The sequence below is a fragment of the Varanus komodoensis genome, unplaced genomic scaffold, assembly GCF_004798865.1.
Source record: "Varanus komodoensis strain SLA01 unplaced genomic scaffold, ASM479886v1 scaffold67, whole genome shotgun sequence".
Lineage (NCBI taxonomy): Eukaryota > Metazoa > Chordata > Lepidosauria > Squamata > Varanidae > Varanus > Varanus komodoensis.
The window spans coordinates 3,608,284-3,624,008 of record NW_025336308.1 but is presented as its reverse complement, the minus strand read 5'-3'; the positions used below and the strand labels follow the sequence as shown (position 1 = coordinate 3,624,008).

At 52.4% G+C, this 15,725-nt stretch overlaps 1 protein-coding gene across 6 annotated transcripts in view; it reads right to left on the bottom strand.

Moving 5' to 3' along the window:
• Positions 1-15,725, bottom strand: part of RBPMS2 (RNA binding protein, mRNA processing factor 2) — a 76,119-nt gene that overhangs the window by 28,746 nt on the left and 31,648 nt on the right. For 3 of the 6 annotated variants that reach the window (XM_044450629.1, XM_044450628.1, XM_044450627.1), the window contains exons 2-6: positions 7,725-7,802; positions 6,766-6,804; positions 5,848-5,910; positions 4,359-4,509; positions 3,475-3,623 (exon numbers count right to left, since the gene is read on the bottom strand). In XM_044450629.1, the coding sequence (XP_044306564.1) occupies positions 3,475-3,623; positions 4,359-4,443 (234 nt within the window). In that variant the 5' untranslated portion in view covers positions 4,444-4,509; positions 5,848-5,910; positions 6,766-6,804; positions 7,725-7,802. Of the gene's footprint in view, positions 1-961; positions 1,099-3,474; positions 3,624-4,358; positions 4,510-5,847; positions 5,911-6,765; positions 6,805-7,724; positions 7,803-15,725 lie in introns of all 6 variants that reach the window. The other 3 variants (XR_006416644.1, XR_006416646.1, XR_006416645.1) reach the window with 2 other exon arrangements.

Below are 15,725 nucleotides of genomic sequence, written 5' to 3'. Positions count from 1 at the left end.
GGGCTCCCACACCAGCTGGCTTTTGGCCCACCTCTGCATCACCTCCTGCTGCCCCCTCCTCACTCCCAGCCTGAATCTCTTTGCTTAAGGCTCGTTTCCATGCCCTCTTTCCCCTGTCTGCGTGTCCCCTTTGACAATCAAGGTGTCCTTAGGAGACAGGGTCTTTTAGAAACACACTCAGGCCTCAGGGAATACATAAATTAGCATCTGCAAATGCCTGCATGTTTGGTCCCATGGGCCTGATTCCCAGCCCTTTTCGATGCTCAGCACCACCCCTGTCCTCTGTTAAGTTTCCCTGCCCTACAGGTAATCGATACATACGGTTAGCAATACTAGCAGACTGAAGTGAAGCAGGAAAAGGAAACCAGACTTATCAAAAATAACCAGGGCTCTACTATTTTGTAAGGAAGCAGATAGAGGGAAAGAGAGACAGGGAGAGTGAAGGAGAATTTTCCAGGCTCCGGTAAAGGAAGGGTGTTGCCTTCCTTAACAAGGCCAGCAGTGTAACTGAAGTGTGCCAGTTGACTGTGCGGGAAAAATTAAATCCGTGTGTGTGTGCGTGCGTGCGTGTGTGCTGTCGCTACCACTACTACAAGCTCTCCCCCTCCCACCACGTGACTGTGGTGAGTGCAACAAGGTGGTGGGAGCTACGCCCAACAGCACCACGTGGCAGGGGTCCCTCGGCGAGGTCCCTCCCCTCCCACGGCAGGACCAAATCCATCGCTGCTCGGTGGGAGCGCTCTGAACACGAGAGGTGCCATGCTGTGGAGCCATTTCAGGTGTGCCGAGTCGGCAGGAGGTGGGTTAGAGAAACGCCTGGCCTTTCGTCTTGCCCGGGCTTCGGTGGGTGGATAGCGTGGAGGCCCATGCACTGGGTTGCCGAGGAAGAGATGGGCAAAACAAGAAAAAGCTTGTGGGGAAAGCCCATGGTGCCCCGAATGGCAGAGAGACGTCTCGTTACCTTACCAGCCTTTCCAGACCATCCTTAAAGGCTTCTAGGAATGAAGCTGCTGTACAGCCAACTGCACTCTAGCAGGGAGGTTCAGGGTGTCCCGCACCTCCAGGGCTAGCCTGTGTAGGCATCCTGGCTGCAGGTCACTGAGGACATCAAAGGAGGGATCGTTTTAGCCACCAGCTGGGCACTGTGGCACCCCTTGGGGGCAAGAGGCATTCCACGGGCACCTGCCATACACAGGACAGCCTGCTGCATCGAGGAGAACTCCAGACCAAGAGTGGCGGAAGGCGCTGACGCTCGGCGGCAAACACGGAACCTGTACCGCTGCTCAGGCTCCTGGGAAGCCCTTCCTTCAGCTGCATGGAGAAGAACGTGGACCTTCCTCGCTCAGTCATTTGTCAGCTGATTCAGTCAAGGGGTTACTTTTCAGAAGAGAAACACTGATTCTGCAGATGTTTCTGCTTCCCTTCGTGCCTTAGGACAAGCGGCTTCGGCATTGCCACTTCTCGCTTCAGTCTGTCTCACCACCACTTCTAACTACGGTTCCGCTGAACATACTTTCTTGGGAGCTGCCTAAAAGGCAACCATGCTCCCGTGAACTTCTTTGCCCTCAGCAGAAGCAGGCAGGCAATTCTGATGGCCTGCACAACACTGCAACATCACAATATCACTCTATTCATGACAGGGCCCCCATTTAGTTGGGCCTTCCCATGTGGCTAAGGGGGGAAGACAACTCCAGGGTTGGAAAAAACTGCCACATGCATGAGAGCAAAGACTGACGATGCAGTTCTCCCCCCTCCCCCCCGATCTAAAAGAACGTAAGAGTAAAGTGGCAGCCCAATGGGGCAAAACCAAATGGTGATGCGAGGAAGGCTGCCTTGGTTGGTCTCATTTAGTTCTGTTGCACCATGAAGAGCCTCATGTAGCGGCGTTAGCCTTGAGGATACTGTGAATAAGAACTCCAAATCCCTCCTCCAAAACTCAGCATCACGGGTCTCCTAGCCTGGCACTAACACACTAGACTTCTAGCCTATGTTTTGGGCGGAGGTTTGAGCTGCCTGGTTGCTTAGAAAGGAGGGTGAAGTAATGTTTAACTCTATAAAAACTTTATTAGTGACACATTCATTTGTTTTACAGAAAAAGCATACAGAGTTCAGCCTGGGGAACAGTCTCTCCGAGAGAACTGTAAACCAAAACCACGTGCCTCAGCTTCCGTACTCTCTGCCTGCACAATCCACCTCATGCAGCCAAACACATTCAGCCAAGGCCACTGTACATTTAACATACTTGGTGTGCAAGCACACCCATCGGCAGCACAGGCAAATGTGAGAAAACAGGAGGTGTGTGTGCGTAAGGGGAATCTGAAGGGATGGGCCGGACACTCAAGGTACCCTCGCTGCCCTCCAGTTTGTTTATGAGCCACTTTCACAAGAAAAGGCTTGGTCCCTGCGCAACTGAAGCAATACAATCAGCTGGACATATTCGTTTAGACTGGAATTTGTATATTAGGGTTTTTCCTATGCTCATAATTCCCTACTTCCAGCTGTTTATAGGTTTTTGTGATGATACAGTGAGACTCCAGTCTCACATGTGCACCTAATTAGCACGTTCAGCTAGTTCTTTTAGAGTGGGGAAATGTGGTATTTCATTGGAAAAGTGAGAGAGTGCAATTTTTCTACTTGCATGTGCATGCTATTCTGCTACAGCACTGTGCCACCTAGAGGTCACATAGCAGAAAAGCAGGAAAGGAACCTAGTCTCAGTTGCAGACTAGAGTGAATTAACACCCTCTTGTAGAGAGCAGCTCAGAATCTCCAAGTGTGACAGCTTTCCTCGCTTCAGTTCTTTCCCAGTCTAGGTGGTATCTCCTTTTCAAAAGAAGCCGGCACGAGCATTCTTTCTTCTTCTGCATCAAAGCTGCACTCAGTGATCAAACCCTCCAATTCCAGCCTCCTCCACTGCAGCACCCTCTACAACTGCTGGACTACAACTCAACCATCCCCAAATGGCCCTGCTGCCCAGTGCTGATGTGAGAGCTGCAATCCATCCCATCTGAAGAGCACAAGGCTGGGGGAAGTCTGGCCTCTTCTGATACGTTTATCTTTATCTTTTTTCGTCCCTCCGTTCATCGAATGGGCAAATTCATTCTACCTTCTCCCTCCAGCCAGGACAGCGCAGCTTCTCCTCTGAGCTTTCTCTTCGCGCCTGAATCTCTGAGCTAGTTTCCCTACCAGCCAGCAGGACGGGCAGAGGGGAAATTGGCACCCTTTGTGAAGGGGAGCCAGGCTTTGATCCAGATGCTTCTCGAAACAGTGACTGTCGGGCTGGAATGTAAGCCACTCCAGAGTGACAGACGGAACAGCTGAGCTGCTCAACATGCTGCCCATCTCCGCAAGAGCTCCACCCGGGAGAAGGAAACGCGGCATGGTTCAGTTCGGCAACCGAGAGCACCGGACACTTGCAGGGGGCGGGGGAAGCTCCCTGCCCATCCAGGAAGGAGAGGCTGGCACGACGACTCACCTGGGCATGAAGGGCGGCAGCAGCGGCGGCGGCAGCTGGATAGGTGAAAGCAGCATGTGGGATTGCAGGGGTGAGCTCAGTGGAGTACAGTGGGTAGGGGGCCCACGCCTCTGGCGACGCTGGGATCAGGGCTGCGCCAGTCAGGTCATCTAGTCACGGGAAGAGCGACAGGTCGGCCAGAGCCCCAGTGGGGAGGGGGCCGAGAGGGGCTCTGCACTGCCCCGGCAGCTGGGGCCCGGGAGCACGGGCGTGCCTCCCAGCCTCCAGTTGGGTGGGGATGGCACCTCCCGTTCCTTCCCGCCAGCTGCAGATGCTGGAACCTGCACTCCCAAAACATCTGGAGAGCATCAGGCTGGGAAAAGATGGCTCTTTGTCACACGGGGCAGCAGCAATGCTTGCTGGGAGAACACTGCCTCCTGGGCACAGGAAAGCACCCCATCCAGACCTCACGTGCCCATTCACACACGCCTTTGTGCCAGGAGCCCGTCTGATACCAGGGGCTCCCATCCCGCCGTGCCCATTCCATGGCCAGAGCCAAGAGGGAGCGGCCCTCACCCCCTTCACTGCATGACCTCCGACCGTGGCCAAACGAGGGAGGGGTCCAGCACTCCCAGGCCTCCCACCTCTTCTGTTCCGCTGGAGCCAGCAGCAGACTCCCAGTAAGGTGGCTTCCCTCACATGCACTTTACTGCTCCCTACCCATCCACGTGCCTACTAACAAACGCGACACAAGGCGTGGCCCCCAGGGGCCCCTCGGCCGCTGCTGCTGCTGCCCACAACCATCTGGAGAACCACTGGCTGTCATGCGTGAAGCAGAAAGGGGCATCCCGGCTAACCCCCCCCCCCATGATCCCTGTTTCCCCGCAGCCCCCAGGACTTCTCACAAGGGTCCCGTGCGATGAAATGTGCTCCCAGGGCAGGGTGCAGGTTGGTGGGGTTTGGTGTGGCCATCAGCTTGCTTTTCGCCATCTTGGTGTTAGCTTTGGCAAACTCTAACCGCAGCGTCTGGGGATTCTCCGGGTCAAAGCGGATACCCTGCAGCAGAACAGGTGGGGAGAACGGATCACAAGGACAGAATAAAAAAGGCACAGTCTGTCTCAGGAAGCACTTATGCTGGCTGAAGAGTTGGGTACAAAAAGTTGTGGAATAAATCTGTACCATCTTACTCCCTGCAAGATCTGGACCCCCAAAAGCGAACACTTCTCCACACTACACTGACTCTGCATGCAGCTTTCGGAGGATCCCCCCACCCCCCAGTACATGATCCAGTCCGTCCCACTACCTCTTTCCACTGATTGCTTGAATTCAGCCACCAGTGAAGAGAGCACATGCCACATGGGGAGGGCAATTCACAAACAGGGAAGGCAACAATACAATTGTTTTGGCAGCAGGGGCTTGGGTGGCACCGTCTCTTTATTTGCTCCAATGTGCTGGTTCTGTCCACGAGAAGTTGAGGCTGGCTCTGCCAGTCAACTGATCCTCAGAAGGAGCCTTGGCGCCACCTCCATGCATTGCTTCTGGTTTTAAAGTTAGAGGGACAGAGGTCTGGTAAGCTGCACAACTGCTCACGCAACAGTCTTTAAGGGGCTGAGATCACCGTCGCCTGCAACTCTGGAAGGGGCACAAGCGTGATTTTGGAAGCAGCATTTAATTCGCTGGCATGGATGTGCACTTAAGCTGCGAAGCCACCCTTGCTCGCGGGGGCTTTTTAGAGAACATTTGCCTTCAGTCCGTGAAGATTTTTTAGATTATGTCTGTCTTCGGAAGTGAGACTGAAAGGCCTGCATGGCTGAACATTAATGATAAATACAAAACTGGACGTGTATCATTTTTAGCTTTGACAGGCAGCCTTAGAGGGCCAGATCCCCATTCTCCCTGGGGCTGCAGCAGGCAAACTGTCCCCTTGCTTGACCACTCGGAGCCATAACCTTCGTAACCATTTTGGAACAGGGCATCCCGCTTGCTTCTGCTTAGCGTGTGCAGAGGCTGCAGGAAGGAGTCTCTCCCCAAAAGCACACGGCGTAGTTGCCAGTGGGCTGCCAGGAAGGAAGACTTGCGTGCCAGAGGGGGCCTCGACTTTCTCTGGAAGGGCACAAAGCACATGGCAGGTGTCTCATCTGAGCTTCGCTGGTCCAGTGCCAGGAGCTGCAGGACAGAGGACCAGTGCCCTGGGCTGAGTTCTCACCCCGCAGACGAGGTTTACTTGAGCATGATCCTGCCGAGTGGGAAGGCCACCCGTGTGCGTTTGAAGGGGACTGGCGAGCGGCAGCGCTTACATTCAACGAGCTACAGGTGGGAGGGGAAGGAGCCCCATCCTGGGCCCAAGGCAGCCTGCACTGCAAGCGCAGTCGCTGCAGGGCCCTCGATACTCACGTTCAAAGCGTTCTTTGCAGCTTCTGCACCAGACCGGCTGTCGAAGGTAACAAAGCCTACCGGCTGAGGAGAAAAAGACAATGCTTGAGCTGCGCAGGCACTTATGCTCCAGCCAGGATGCTAAGCAGATCGGGGAGCGGGGGGGGGGGGCTCATCCGAAGACTCCCCTTCCAGCCCCGCTTGCAGACACGCAAGAAAGGGAGCCGACCCCGGAAGTCCCTCTGTACCTTCAGGCTCACCATGCTCCCATTTCCATGACCACCCCAACCTATCACCCCCACCCTTCCTTCTGCCCTGAGCAGCGGAGGAGGCAGTCTGCTCGCTTTGGGCCCAGCTGGCAGGCCTGGCATATGCTGAAGGTAGCACCGCAGGAGGAACCCACTGCAAAGACTCCGCTGGGGTCCCTTCTCTCCTTCACCCTTCCACCCCGCTTCTGCACGTGTCCCTCGGTCTGGCCCAGGCACTGGCAGTGGCAAGGTGGCCAAGAACGCTGCCCGTGTGCTCACAAGTGGGGCCGAGAGCGCGTGAGGAGAAACTGCAGCTGGCAGCCCCACCAAGGAGAAAGCAGAGTCAGAGCAGAGGGGGCTGCTGCTGAGGCCTCGCTCCAGGGCTGCCAAAAAACCAGGGCTGGCGTTGTCCAAAAGGCTTCTTATTATGCTGTGCAGAAATGCTGGCAGTGCCAGCCAGCGCCTGTGTCGGGACAGGCTGATCTGGCTGCATGTCCCCCAGGCAGGGGCTCCAGAAGGGCTAGCAGAGGCATCCACCCTAACGGAGTATCTGTCAGTGCCCCTCCCGTTCCTGCAACCCCGGGCTAGGAACCACCTGCCCCCCCCTTCTAATTAGGGCATCTGAGTTTCAACTGAAGGAGTTAAGAGCAAAATTGGGCAGCTGCCAGGATGGGGCGGACGGAGGCATTACCTGTTTTGATGTTAGTTTGATCAGTGACCCTTCATAACCCTGGAGAGAGAGAAGCCAGTAAGTTGGTTATTGGGCTCCTTAAAAGGAAAGAAAAGTCTGCATGGCCAGCCCAGTGCCCTTAAAACAGCTCATCCGAGTGCCAGAAATACTTCTGCAGCCCTCCGGAGCAAGTCAGACGAAGATACAGCCGCACGGTGGCAACACCCCCGCCTCCGCCCCACCGATGGGGCCACTCAGCCACTGCCCACCCCCGCCTTCCACGGTGCAAGGCCACCGGCTCGCCTGCCCCAGCACGGCACTGGGATTGGGAACACTTTTTGCAAGGTCTCCCACAGAAGTTTCTCCCAGTCCCGTGGAGGACAAGCAGGCAACTGCCGAGGCCGAGAGATGGACCTGGGGTTGCTCCATGTGTAGAGGGGGCAGTGTGTGAGCAGCTCCCCCTTCCCCAGCAGGAGACTGGAGGAGTGGGAAAGTTTAGATCTCGGTCTGGCACAGTCAGTGCAAAACCCCAGACGAAGGGCTGGTACTCGGGCTGGGAGGGTCCAGCGCTAAAGCCCTGCTCAGTCCTGAGCTCAGAGAAAGCTGGCTGGCTACTCTGAGCCCAACTCCGGCCACAGAGCTGTGAAAGGATCGGGCCTTCCTTTCAGCCAGAGGCCGCCTTCTCCCAGCACCCACCTAAACGCAAAGGTGACTGAAGAGTATCGAAGATTGCCTGATAAACAGATGAAGGAACCTGGCATGTGGCAACTCACACGACTGGGCCAGCTAGCCCAGAGCCACCTCCACTGACTTGGCAATGGTTCTGCAGGGCTTCCCCACAAGGTTTGTGCCTCAGCCCCTCCTGGGGATGCCGGGCTCCGAGCAAAGCCCTTCCACATGCAAAGCCTGTGCACTGAGATGCCCCTTTCCTCGCAGGACCCCACGAGCAGAGGGACAGTGTCCCTTCGGCAGCCACTCACCTTGAATGGCCGGAAAAGCAGGTAAAGCTCCCTGGGCTTGATGTCCACAGGAAGACCACTGACAAAAAGTGTCCGGACCTGGGGAAGAGGGAACAAGGCCAAGCAGGTTGAGAGACTGCAATGCTGCAGGACTGGTCATATTAGTCGCCTTGGTGTTTGGCCACCTTCAAGGACACAAGAAAAGCCATGCTGGACCAGGCCAAAGCTCCATCCGGCCCAGCATTCCGCACTCGCAGCAGCAACCGGCAGTCAAAGGACTGCTCGAGCACGATGAGAGCCACACCTCCGCCTACCCAAACTTCTCACCAGCTGGCATGTGCAGGCAGGCCGCTACTGGTGACGGTGGTCGTACGTAGCCAGTGATGTGGGCGGCCGACTCTATTCACGGATGCCTGCAAAGTTTCAGGGACCAGCTCTCATGGAAGGAGGGGTGTGGGAGTCCGCGCAAGAGTGAAGACAAAATCTAGCACCTTATTTCAGCAGTGGTCATCCAGATACCTCCAGGAAGACCAGCGCTATCCAACAGCACTCCTTTCATGCAGCCCATCATCTGCTGACACGAGCCACAATGCTTGAGCGTTTCATCCAACGATCAAGCTTATTCTGCAATTGCTGTTTTGAATGCATGTTTTATTGTTCTGATCCATTTTAACTGGCCTGCAATTGCTCCAAGTGCTGTTTTTGTGGAAAGGCAGTGTCTGAATCAAGTAAGTTAATAAACATGACGACTCTCCATTGCTGAGCTTCTTTAAGAGTGAGACTGGTGCCAAGCCAGGCCTTACTTGGCCTGGGTGCTGCAGCAGATAGAATTAGAAACGTGCCCCCCTTGCATCCCCTCTGGAGAAAGCCTCACGCTTAGCATACAAACCATACCTTCATGGGTAACTACATCACTGCCAGACCCGCACTGCAAAGACCAGGGAGCCTGAGCATCCCCTGGGGCTTCGAGGGCCAAGGATGCTCTCTAAATGCCACCAAGCAACCTGCCCTGACCGGCACCCTCCATATAGTTTGGACTACACAGTCCAAATGCAGAGACCCAGTATTCCTAATGATTGCCCACAATGCTGCAGCTGATGGGAGCTGGTCCAACTATTTAGAGGGCATCAGGCTGAAGGGGGCTGCCATGGAGCAAAGCAAGCCGTTACCATGCACTCTTGTGCGAGTGAGTCAACATCCAGCCTCTGTTAATGCAGATCACCACAAAGATCTAGCAGAACACCAGAGATTTTGCCAAAGCACTCTTATTTTATTTATGTAATGGACGTATATGCCGCTAAAATAGCCCATATCCGGGCTCCCTGTGTGGCTTAGCATGATTAAGCAGCTTTGACTTGAAGAAAGGGCCAGGATGCCCTCGGGGCCTGAAAGATGGGGCAGGCAGTCCTCTCCCGTGGGGTCCCATCCAGGACAGGGCTTGGGCACAGCTGGCATGAGCCGCTCCCGGATGTGGTGCGTCGAGGCCTCACTGCTGCCCTTCTCCAAAGGAGTCTGTCGGGCCTATCCCAGAACATGGGATAAGATGCAGCTGGAGTCATTTGACGTGAGCCAGATGGAATGCTGGGCTGCATCAGGCAGCTTTAAACACCCGGACTTATAAGGCTCTGCACAGTATCAAAACACAGAGAGAGCTTGCAAAACAAAGTTGTAGGAAGGGAACATTTGGAACCTTCAAAAACCAGAGATTAGCTGCTGACAGTGTATTTCTCAATTGCTAGTCCCAAAGAGTGCAGAAGACTCATTAAGCCTCATATTCATGGTGGAATCAGCCCCCTGTCTAGCTATTAATCAAAAGGAGCTGGATCTCAGAAAAAGTGGGAAACGGGAAGAGCAGGATGACTGAGCAAAGGTTTGGCGTCTACTTAGTAGACCATTTTTACTATCAACTCACCAAGCATTTTGTAGGTGACCAAAGAAACTGAACCCTGAGGTACCGCAGATTGATTGGTACTATTAAGGTCTAAAGTGGTTCACAACATCCACTATACTTAATTTTTCCTGTATGCTCATTCTTATTACATCCTGATCTGTGATGCAGAATACAGTCTTTTTTACTTTACATTTTGGCACATTTATTTTATCAATGGTTCTGAGTACTGAGTTTACTCCATCACATTCTGCAAGTGCAAAGAGATTTATGAAAATATTGTTATTGTTTAAGTGATAACAGCCAGCACACTTCCAAACTTCAGGGCTCTAAATGTCTTCTAACTCATTCAATAAGGGCAGCAATTGAGTTCTCCTGAACCACTTCTCCCGTCCCCAGCAAAGTCGCCTGCCAAGGCTGTCAAGAAGCCATCTGCAGCCTGGGCCACTTCCCCTCTGGCCAGCCTGATAACAAAGCCAAAGGGCTAAACTCTCCCAAGCAGGGGGATACTGTCATCACCTTCCACAACAGAGCCATGCGCATCTTAGAGCAGCCTTCCCCAGCCTTCAGAAGCATTTGGACCGCAACCCCCAGAATTTTCATCCAGCCATTGACTGGGAATTCTGGGTGTTGCAGTCCAAACACAACCAAAGGCACAAGGTTGGGGAAGGCTGTCTTAGCGAAAACCTCACGCTTATTTGCATCCATTAATTTTGATCAGCCTGTTAGCACACATCTGGGGAGCATTACATTGCTTACCAATGAGCTGAGGGCTTTCCTGCTGCCACCTGCAAGACTAGAGGAGCACGCCGCTGCTGCACAAGCACTCCATTGCCCTACCTGAAGGAAGCAGTGGCTGCTGGGACTGCGACTCTCGACAGACTGTATGCGCCCAGACCAGGCACTACTGACTTGCTTATTCGAGCACTCCAGCTAGGGGGTAGTGCACCACGGTCCCCCGTCCAGGCAGACACCACTCACTCAGTTGGACTGATGGCATCGCCTGGTGTAAGGCACCTCCCTCTCTTCCCAGCGTCTTCGCTGCACTGCAACGCAGGGGTATGGTTGCTGCATGGATGCACAGGTGCTGCTAGTGGAGAAAGGGGAGGGAGCGCCCAAACAGCAGCAGCAGCGAAAGGCGAGAGCGCCGACGGTTTGCAAGCTGGGCGTTAGGCGAGAGGCTTCAGCGCGGCCCATTAAATATCACTGAACTGAAAGGCCGATATGAGAGGTGTCAAGCTTGGCTAAGTGGGTACAGGACTGACTCCTCAGGGGATGCAAGACTGGGGAGGGGAGGCAGTCAAGTTCAGCAAGGAGGCTGCTTGCCACCAGGAAACCACCAACGGTGCTCGAAACCTCATTGCTGAAGGACAAACCAGGCCCATCCTGTACAAATTTCACCAGCCAGAACAAGAATTTCCCATAACCCAACATTTTATGCTCCCAGTGCTCTGGGTCGGTGCTAACACAAGTGCCGTTTGTCTCCTTTTAGACCACGGTCGGATCCTCAGGGGAAGCAGCCCAGCTTTCAGCCTTTCCGCCTGTTCTGAGGAGAAGGGCAAGCCTAGCACTCATGCCTAGTGACTCTGGCTAAGACAGGCAGGAAGACAACACTCCAGGCAACCCGGAACAACACTGGTCCTTGCCTGGAGCAACAGGAACCACAAGGACCAAGATACCGTACGGTTGGAGCTGCCTGAATTTAGGGCCAGAAATGCATGCTGCGCTGCACCAACAAACTCAACTCTTGGGCTCGCATGAGGGTTATATGGGCAAAGGGCAAGTGTTTGCTTTCTCAAAACCAAGCTTGCCCAACAACAACAACAAAGGAGCATTATTATTATATCTATAAACATAGCTATATTAGTGCAGTAAGGGATGACAGGTGGCTACAACAACAGAAGATGGCTTTTGGCTGTGGAAAAGCAGATACGTTGGGGTGGAAGGTGCAACACCAGGAAGGGCCAGAACAAATGTCTTGTTAGTTGCGCAGAGCCCAGTAAGAAAGGCACTGCCCATCGCGGCCCAAGCCATCTGCAGCTTTCTACTTCACGAATGCCTCACTAGCCTTTTTGCAGCCAGACCACTTAGGGCAGTTGGGGACAGGGGTGAGAAGACCCCAGTGCACTGGGCCATTATCCCAGTGAAGTGGCAGAACCCTGCCTGTGTGAAGGCAGGCATGTGTGAATGGAAAAAAATTAATTGAATATCTACTCCCACCTTTCTATCAAAAATGGCACTCAAGGCAGCTTACAAGTCAAATTTAAAACAGTAAAATAATAAAAAATAATATACAAGAGAAACCTAATTACAGACTAAAAATCAGCAGATCCCAAGTCTGATTCAACATGACTGATGTTCTTATGACCAAGGATTCTCGCTTGGGTGGTGCAAGGAAATGGAACCGGTTATGTAAGGATATCAGCCCATAATGAACGCACTTCGACATGTCCGCATATCGCTGCTTCAGTACTAGGAAGAGTTGTCCAAGATGTGGGATGAAGGCATTTGGATCACATTGTCTGCAGTGGAGATTTGATCCAACACAATTCAGACAGATGAGCTCAAGTTAAGTTTGTGTTCGCCAAGTATTTCAGACATTTTGCAGTGCTGCTCCGCAGAAACCTTATAATGCAAAAACATTTCTTAAGAAGCAAAGATCCAGTTCAAGAATAGCCATTAGTTTATTTAAGCAGGTTCCATGCCTACTTGTGCTCTCTATAACACTTGAACATTTCTAACAGCCTGTTCTAATCTGCTAAATTCCAACACACCTTGAAGACCACTTCCATTATGAGGAACACATTGAGGGTGGGAAGGGGGGAGGTCAGGAAAAGTTGTTCTATAAGGTTGACCTCCTTTCCATCTAAAAAACCCCCAACATACAGCTTGTTCTGTAACATCATATATCCAACAATCCCCTTTACTCCCAAATGATCCTCAACTCCCAGAGCAAGCCACATTGGGCGAATTTTGTATGTGTAATATTTGGAACCTGTAGCCTAGAACAGTTGATCCACACAGAAGATAGAAGTGGAGTTTTGCTATCAAGTCTGTTTCATTTCTATATTGCCCAATGGCCAAAGCTTTCTTGGTGGTTCAATAGAATACCATGCAATCTCATCTCATCAAAATATAAATACTTTAAAATGAAAAAAAAAATCAAGAACACTTTACGTCTCCAGTGTTTCTCTTCTTCCGATGGAAGCCAGATCTGATCAAAGGCAGCCCCTTGGCTGGGGTAAAGGAGGAAGCAGTCACAGTATTTTCATGCAGCGTTTGTTTCTTAGGGTCCTTTAGAGCCGCAGTTGCAAACTGACTTCCAGACAAGCACACAGAGCGGCCCTGCCTGCCTGCCTGCAAGCCCTCTCCTCTGCCCCGTCCTGCCACGCCTGTCACTACCTTTGGCTCTACCATCCTCCAAGAATTTTTCCTTTGCCTTTTCAATGCGGTCCACCACAAGCAAGCCGACACAGAAACGGAGCTTTTTTTTAAGAACCAACCAATGCAAGGCGCATGTGCCGTCCCTCGGTGCCCCTCGCCCCCCTCCCCCGTGCCTCCACCCTCTGCGGGGGCTGAAGCGAGCGGCCCTTTGGGAGGCACTAGTGGTGAGAGCCTCAGAGAACACAAAGCTCCGGGCCCCCACAGGGGCAAGCGCAGCAAGGGCCCCGCAGCAAAAGCCAAGGGTGACAGTGGAAAGGGCGGGGGGGGGGCACTTGCCCTGCTCTCTGCTGAGCAGTGGATCTTCCCGTCCTCTGACTCAAGGCATGGCACGAGCGAGGGCAGCAGGCCACGTGTGCCTCCTCCTTCCAAACGACGTGGCCCGGCCCCTTCGCACCTGGGCAGCAGGGAGCGGCCATTTGCACACAGCAGCGGGAGGAAGAGGAGGAGGAAGCAATGCCTTCGAGGCACCAGCTGCTGCCTATGAGCCGTGCCAGCTACATAAGGGAGAGGACGTAACTCGGTGCCCTTGCAGACAGACGGTCCGGCAAGTGCCGGACAGAGACCACCTGAAATCTGGGGGAACCGCCTGCTAGCGCAAGTAATACTGGGCCAGATGAGCCAAAGGTCTGCCTGAGGAAAGGCTGCTTCCTGCATCACCGCAGCGGCTCTCAGCTCTCTCTTTTCTCGGCTGCTGGAGCGTCACTCTTTGTGCTAAATGGTCAGCAGCTCATTCCCTGGACTTTGCTTCTGGAAGAGAGATGGCACACTCACACACGCCCCGGGAGCCCCGGGTGTACTTACAGAGCCCCACCATTCGGCCGCATGAGACATAGCCAGTTCCGCCCACGCCACCCCCTTGTGACTGGTAGCCCCAAATTTCAGCCCAGCCCCTCTTAGGGGGTCCTCGTGTTTTAGAATCGTGTTGATGGCTGGCAAGCAACTCCACCAATATCTTATTTTTCTTCAGATTAAATAAGAACGTGCATTAAGAAGCACAGTGAGTGCAAAGCTTCACTAGTTCCGGAATGCGGGGCCAAAACAGTCGCTCTCACCAAGACTGAGTACAGTGCTAGCTTTGCATGTGGCTGCATTAAGCACAGAAAATAAGATTCAAAATTAAGGTTCTATTACTTATGTATTTTGAAAGTTTCAAAGTTTCAGACATATTTCTAGAATGTTTAAACATTTTTCAAAAAATGGCCCAAGGCCATATTTTGTAGTAGGAGATGATACACTTGCCTGTGGGTGTTCCAGCTGAAAAATGTGTTCATGGCTACTGTCATTGTAACAGCACTCAGAAATGATCGCTACGTCTGGGATCGCTCTACCACTTTTGACAGGAAAAGGCTGAAGGCAGATTTTGGAGCACAGCCTACCTTTTTGCTAGTGGCATTCAGAGCTACTAACTATTCATTAAGACAAATGCATGTTTATCTTAACATATGGGCAGGTAAAACTCAAGACAAAATAAGCAAGGCCTAAGAGTACAACAATAGCAACACCACAACTGGTAGATTAACTTGCTTGCCTGAATGGAAATGTGTTTGCGGTGAAAGGACAAGGAGAAACGACCCACGAAAATGTCTCAACCATTCTGAGCTGGGCACATCCACTGAACTCCTGCAGTCCCACCAGATGAGGGCATGTACCGTGAAAGGCAAACAACGCTTACCCACCTTGATGCCTTTTGGATAAAGGAAGCTACCACGCCCAAACACAGGAGATCTCAGCCACCTGCTTTCTTCTTCAGTAGTCCCCATCAAATGAAATGGAATCAGGTGGCCACCAGTGGCTCCCCAGTTACAGAGCGAGCTGCCTAGGAAGTCTTGCCTGGAATCTTTTCAGTGCCAGATGGAAACTTAGAAAGCCTAGAAAATAGCTTGCTATTTCTGTATTCTAAGTTTTTTTTTTTTAGTTTTATACTGTAGTTCTGAACAATTACATTTTTATATTATATATTATCACACTCTATTTTATTATCTTCATTCTTGCAGACCACCCAACGTGCTTTAGCTCTGGGATATACCTGTGTAAGGATGTTTACCAGAAACCAAGAATTTCAGTAACCTTTGACAAGTATTGACATTTCTTTTGTCTCATGTAAATTCAAAGGTAGGATCATAGAATAGAGTTGGAAGGAGCCATGAAGGCCACCGGGTCCATCCCTGCTGTTGCAGGACACCATGTCACACCATCCCACTCAGAGGGCTGCCCAGTTTCTTTTCAAATGTCTCTAGTGTGGGAGTGCCCACCACCATTCCAGGCAGCGGGTTCCACTGTTGTATTGCTCTGCCAAGTGAGGAAGCTTTTCCTGAAATCTAGCCTGAATCTAGTTTGTTGCAACTTGAGCTGATTGTTCTGTGTCCTACACATTGGCATTAGTGAGAAGAGATCTTGTCTTTCCTCTTTGCGACAGCCTTTCAGATAGTACCAGCTCTCTGCAATTACCAGAAAAGAATAGCTCTCAAGTAGAAGTCATAAACAGATCTTCCCTAATGTGCTGCCATCCAGATGTGTGGGACAATAACCCCCATCATCCCAACCAGGATGTTGGCGGGAGGGGATGGGAATTTTAGCCCAATATAGAGAAACACAAGAAGGCTGCAGCTTGTCTAAAACAAATACCTTCCCATCAAGAATGAGAACTTGGCTAGGCTGATAGTGGCAGGCAAAGGCGCTCTCACGAGGGG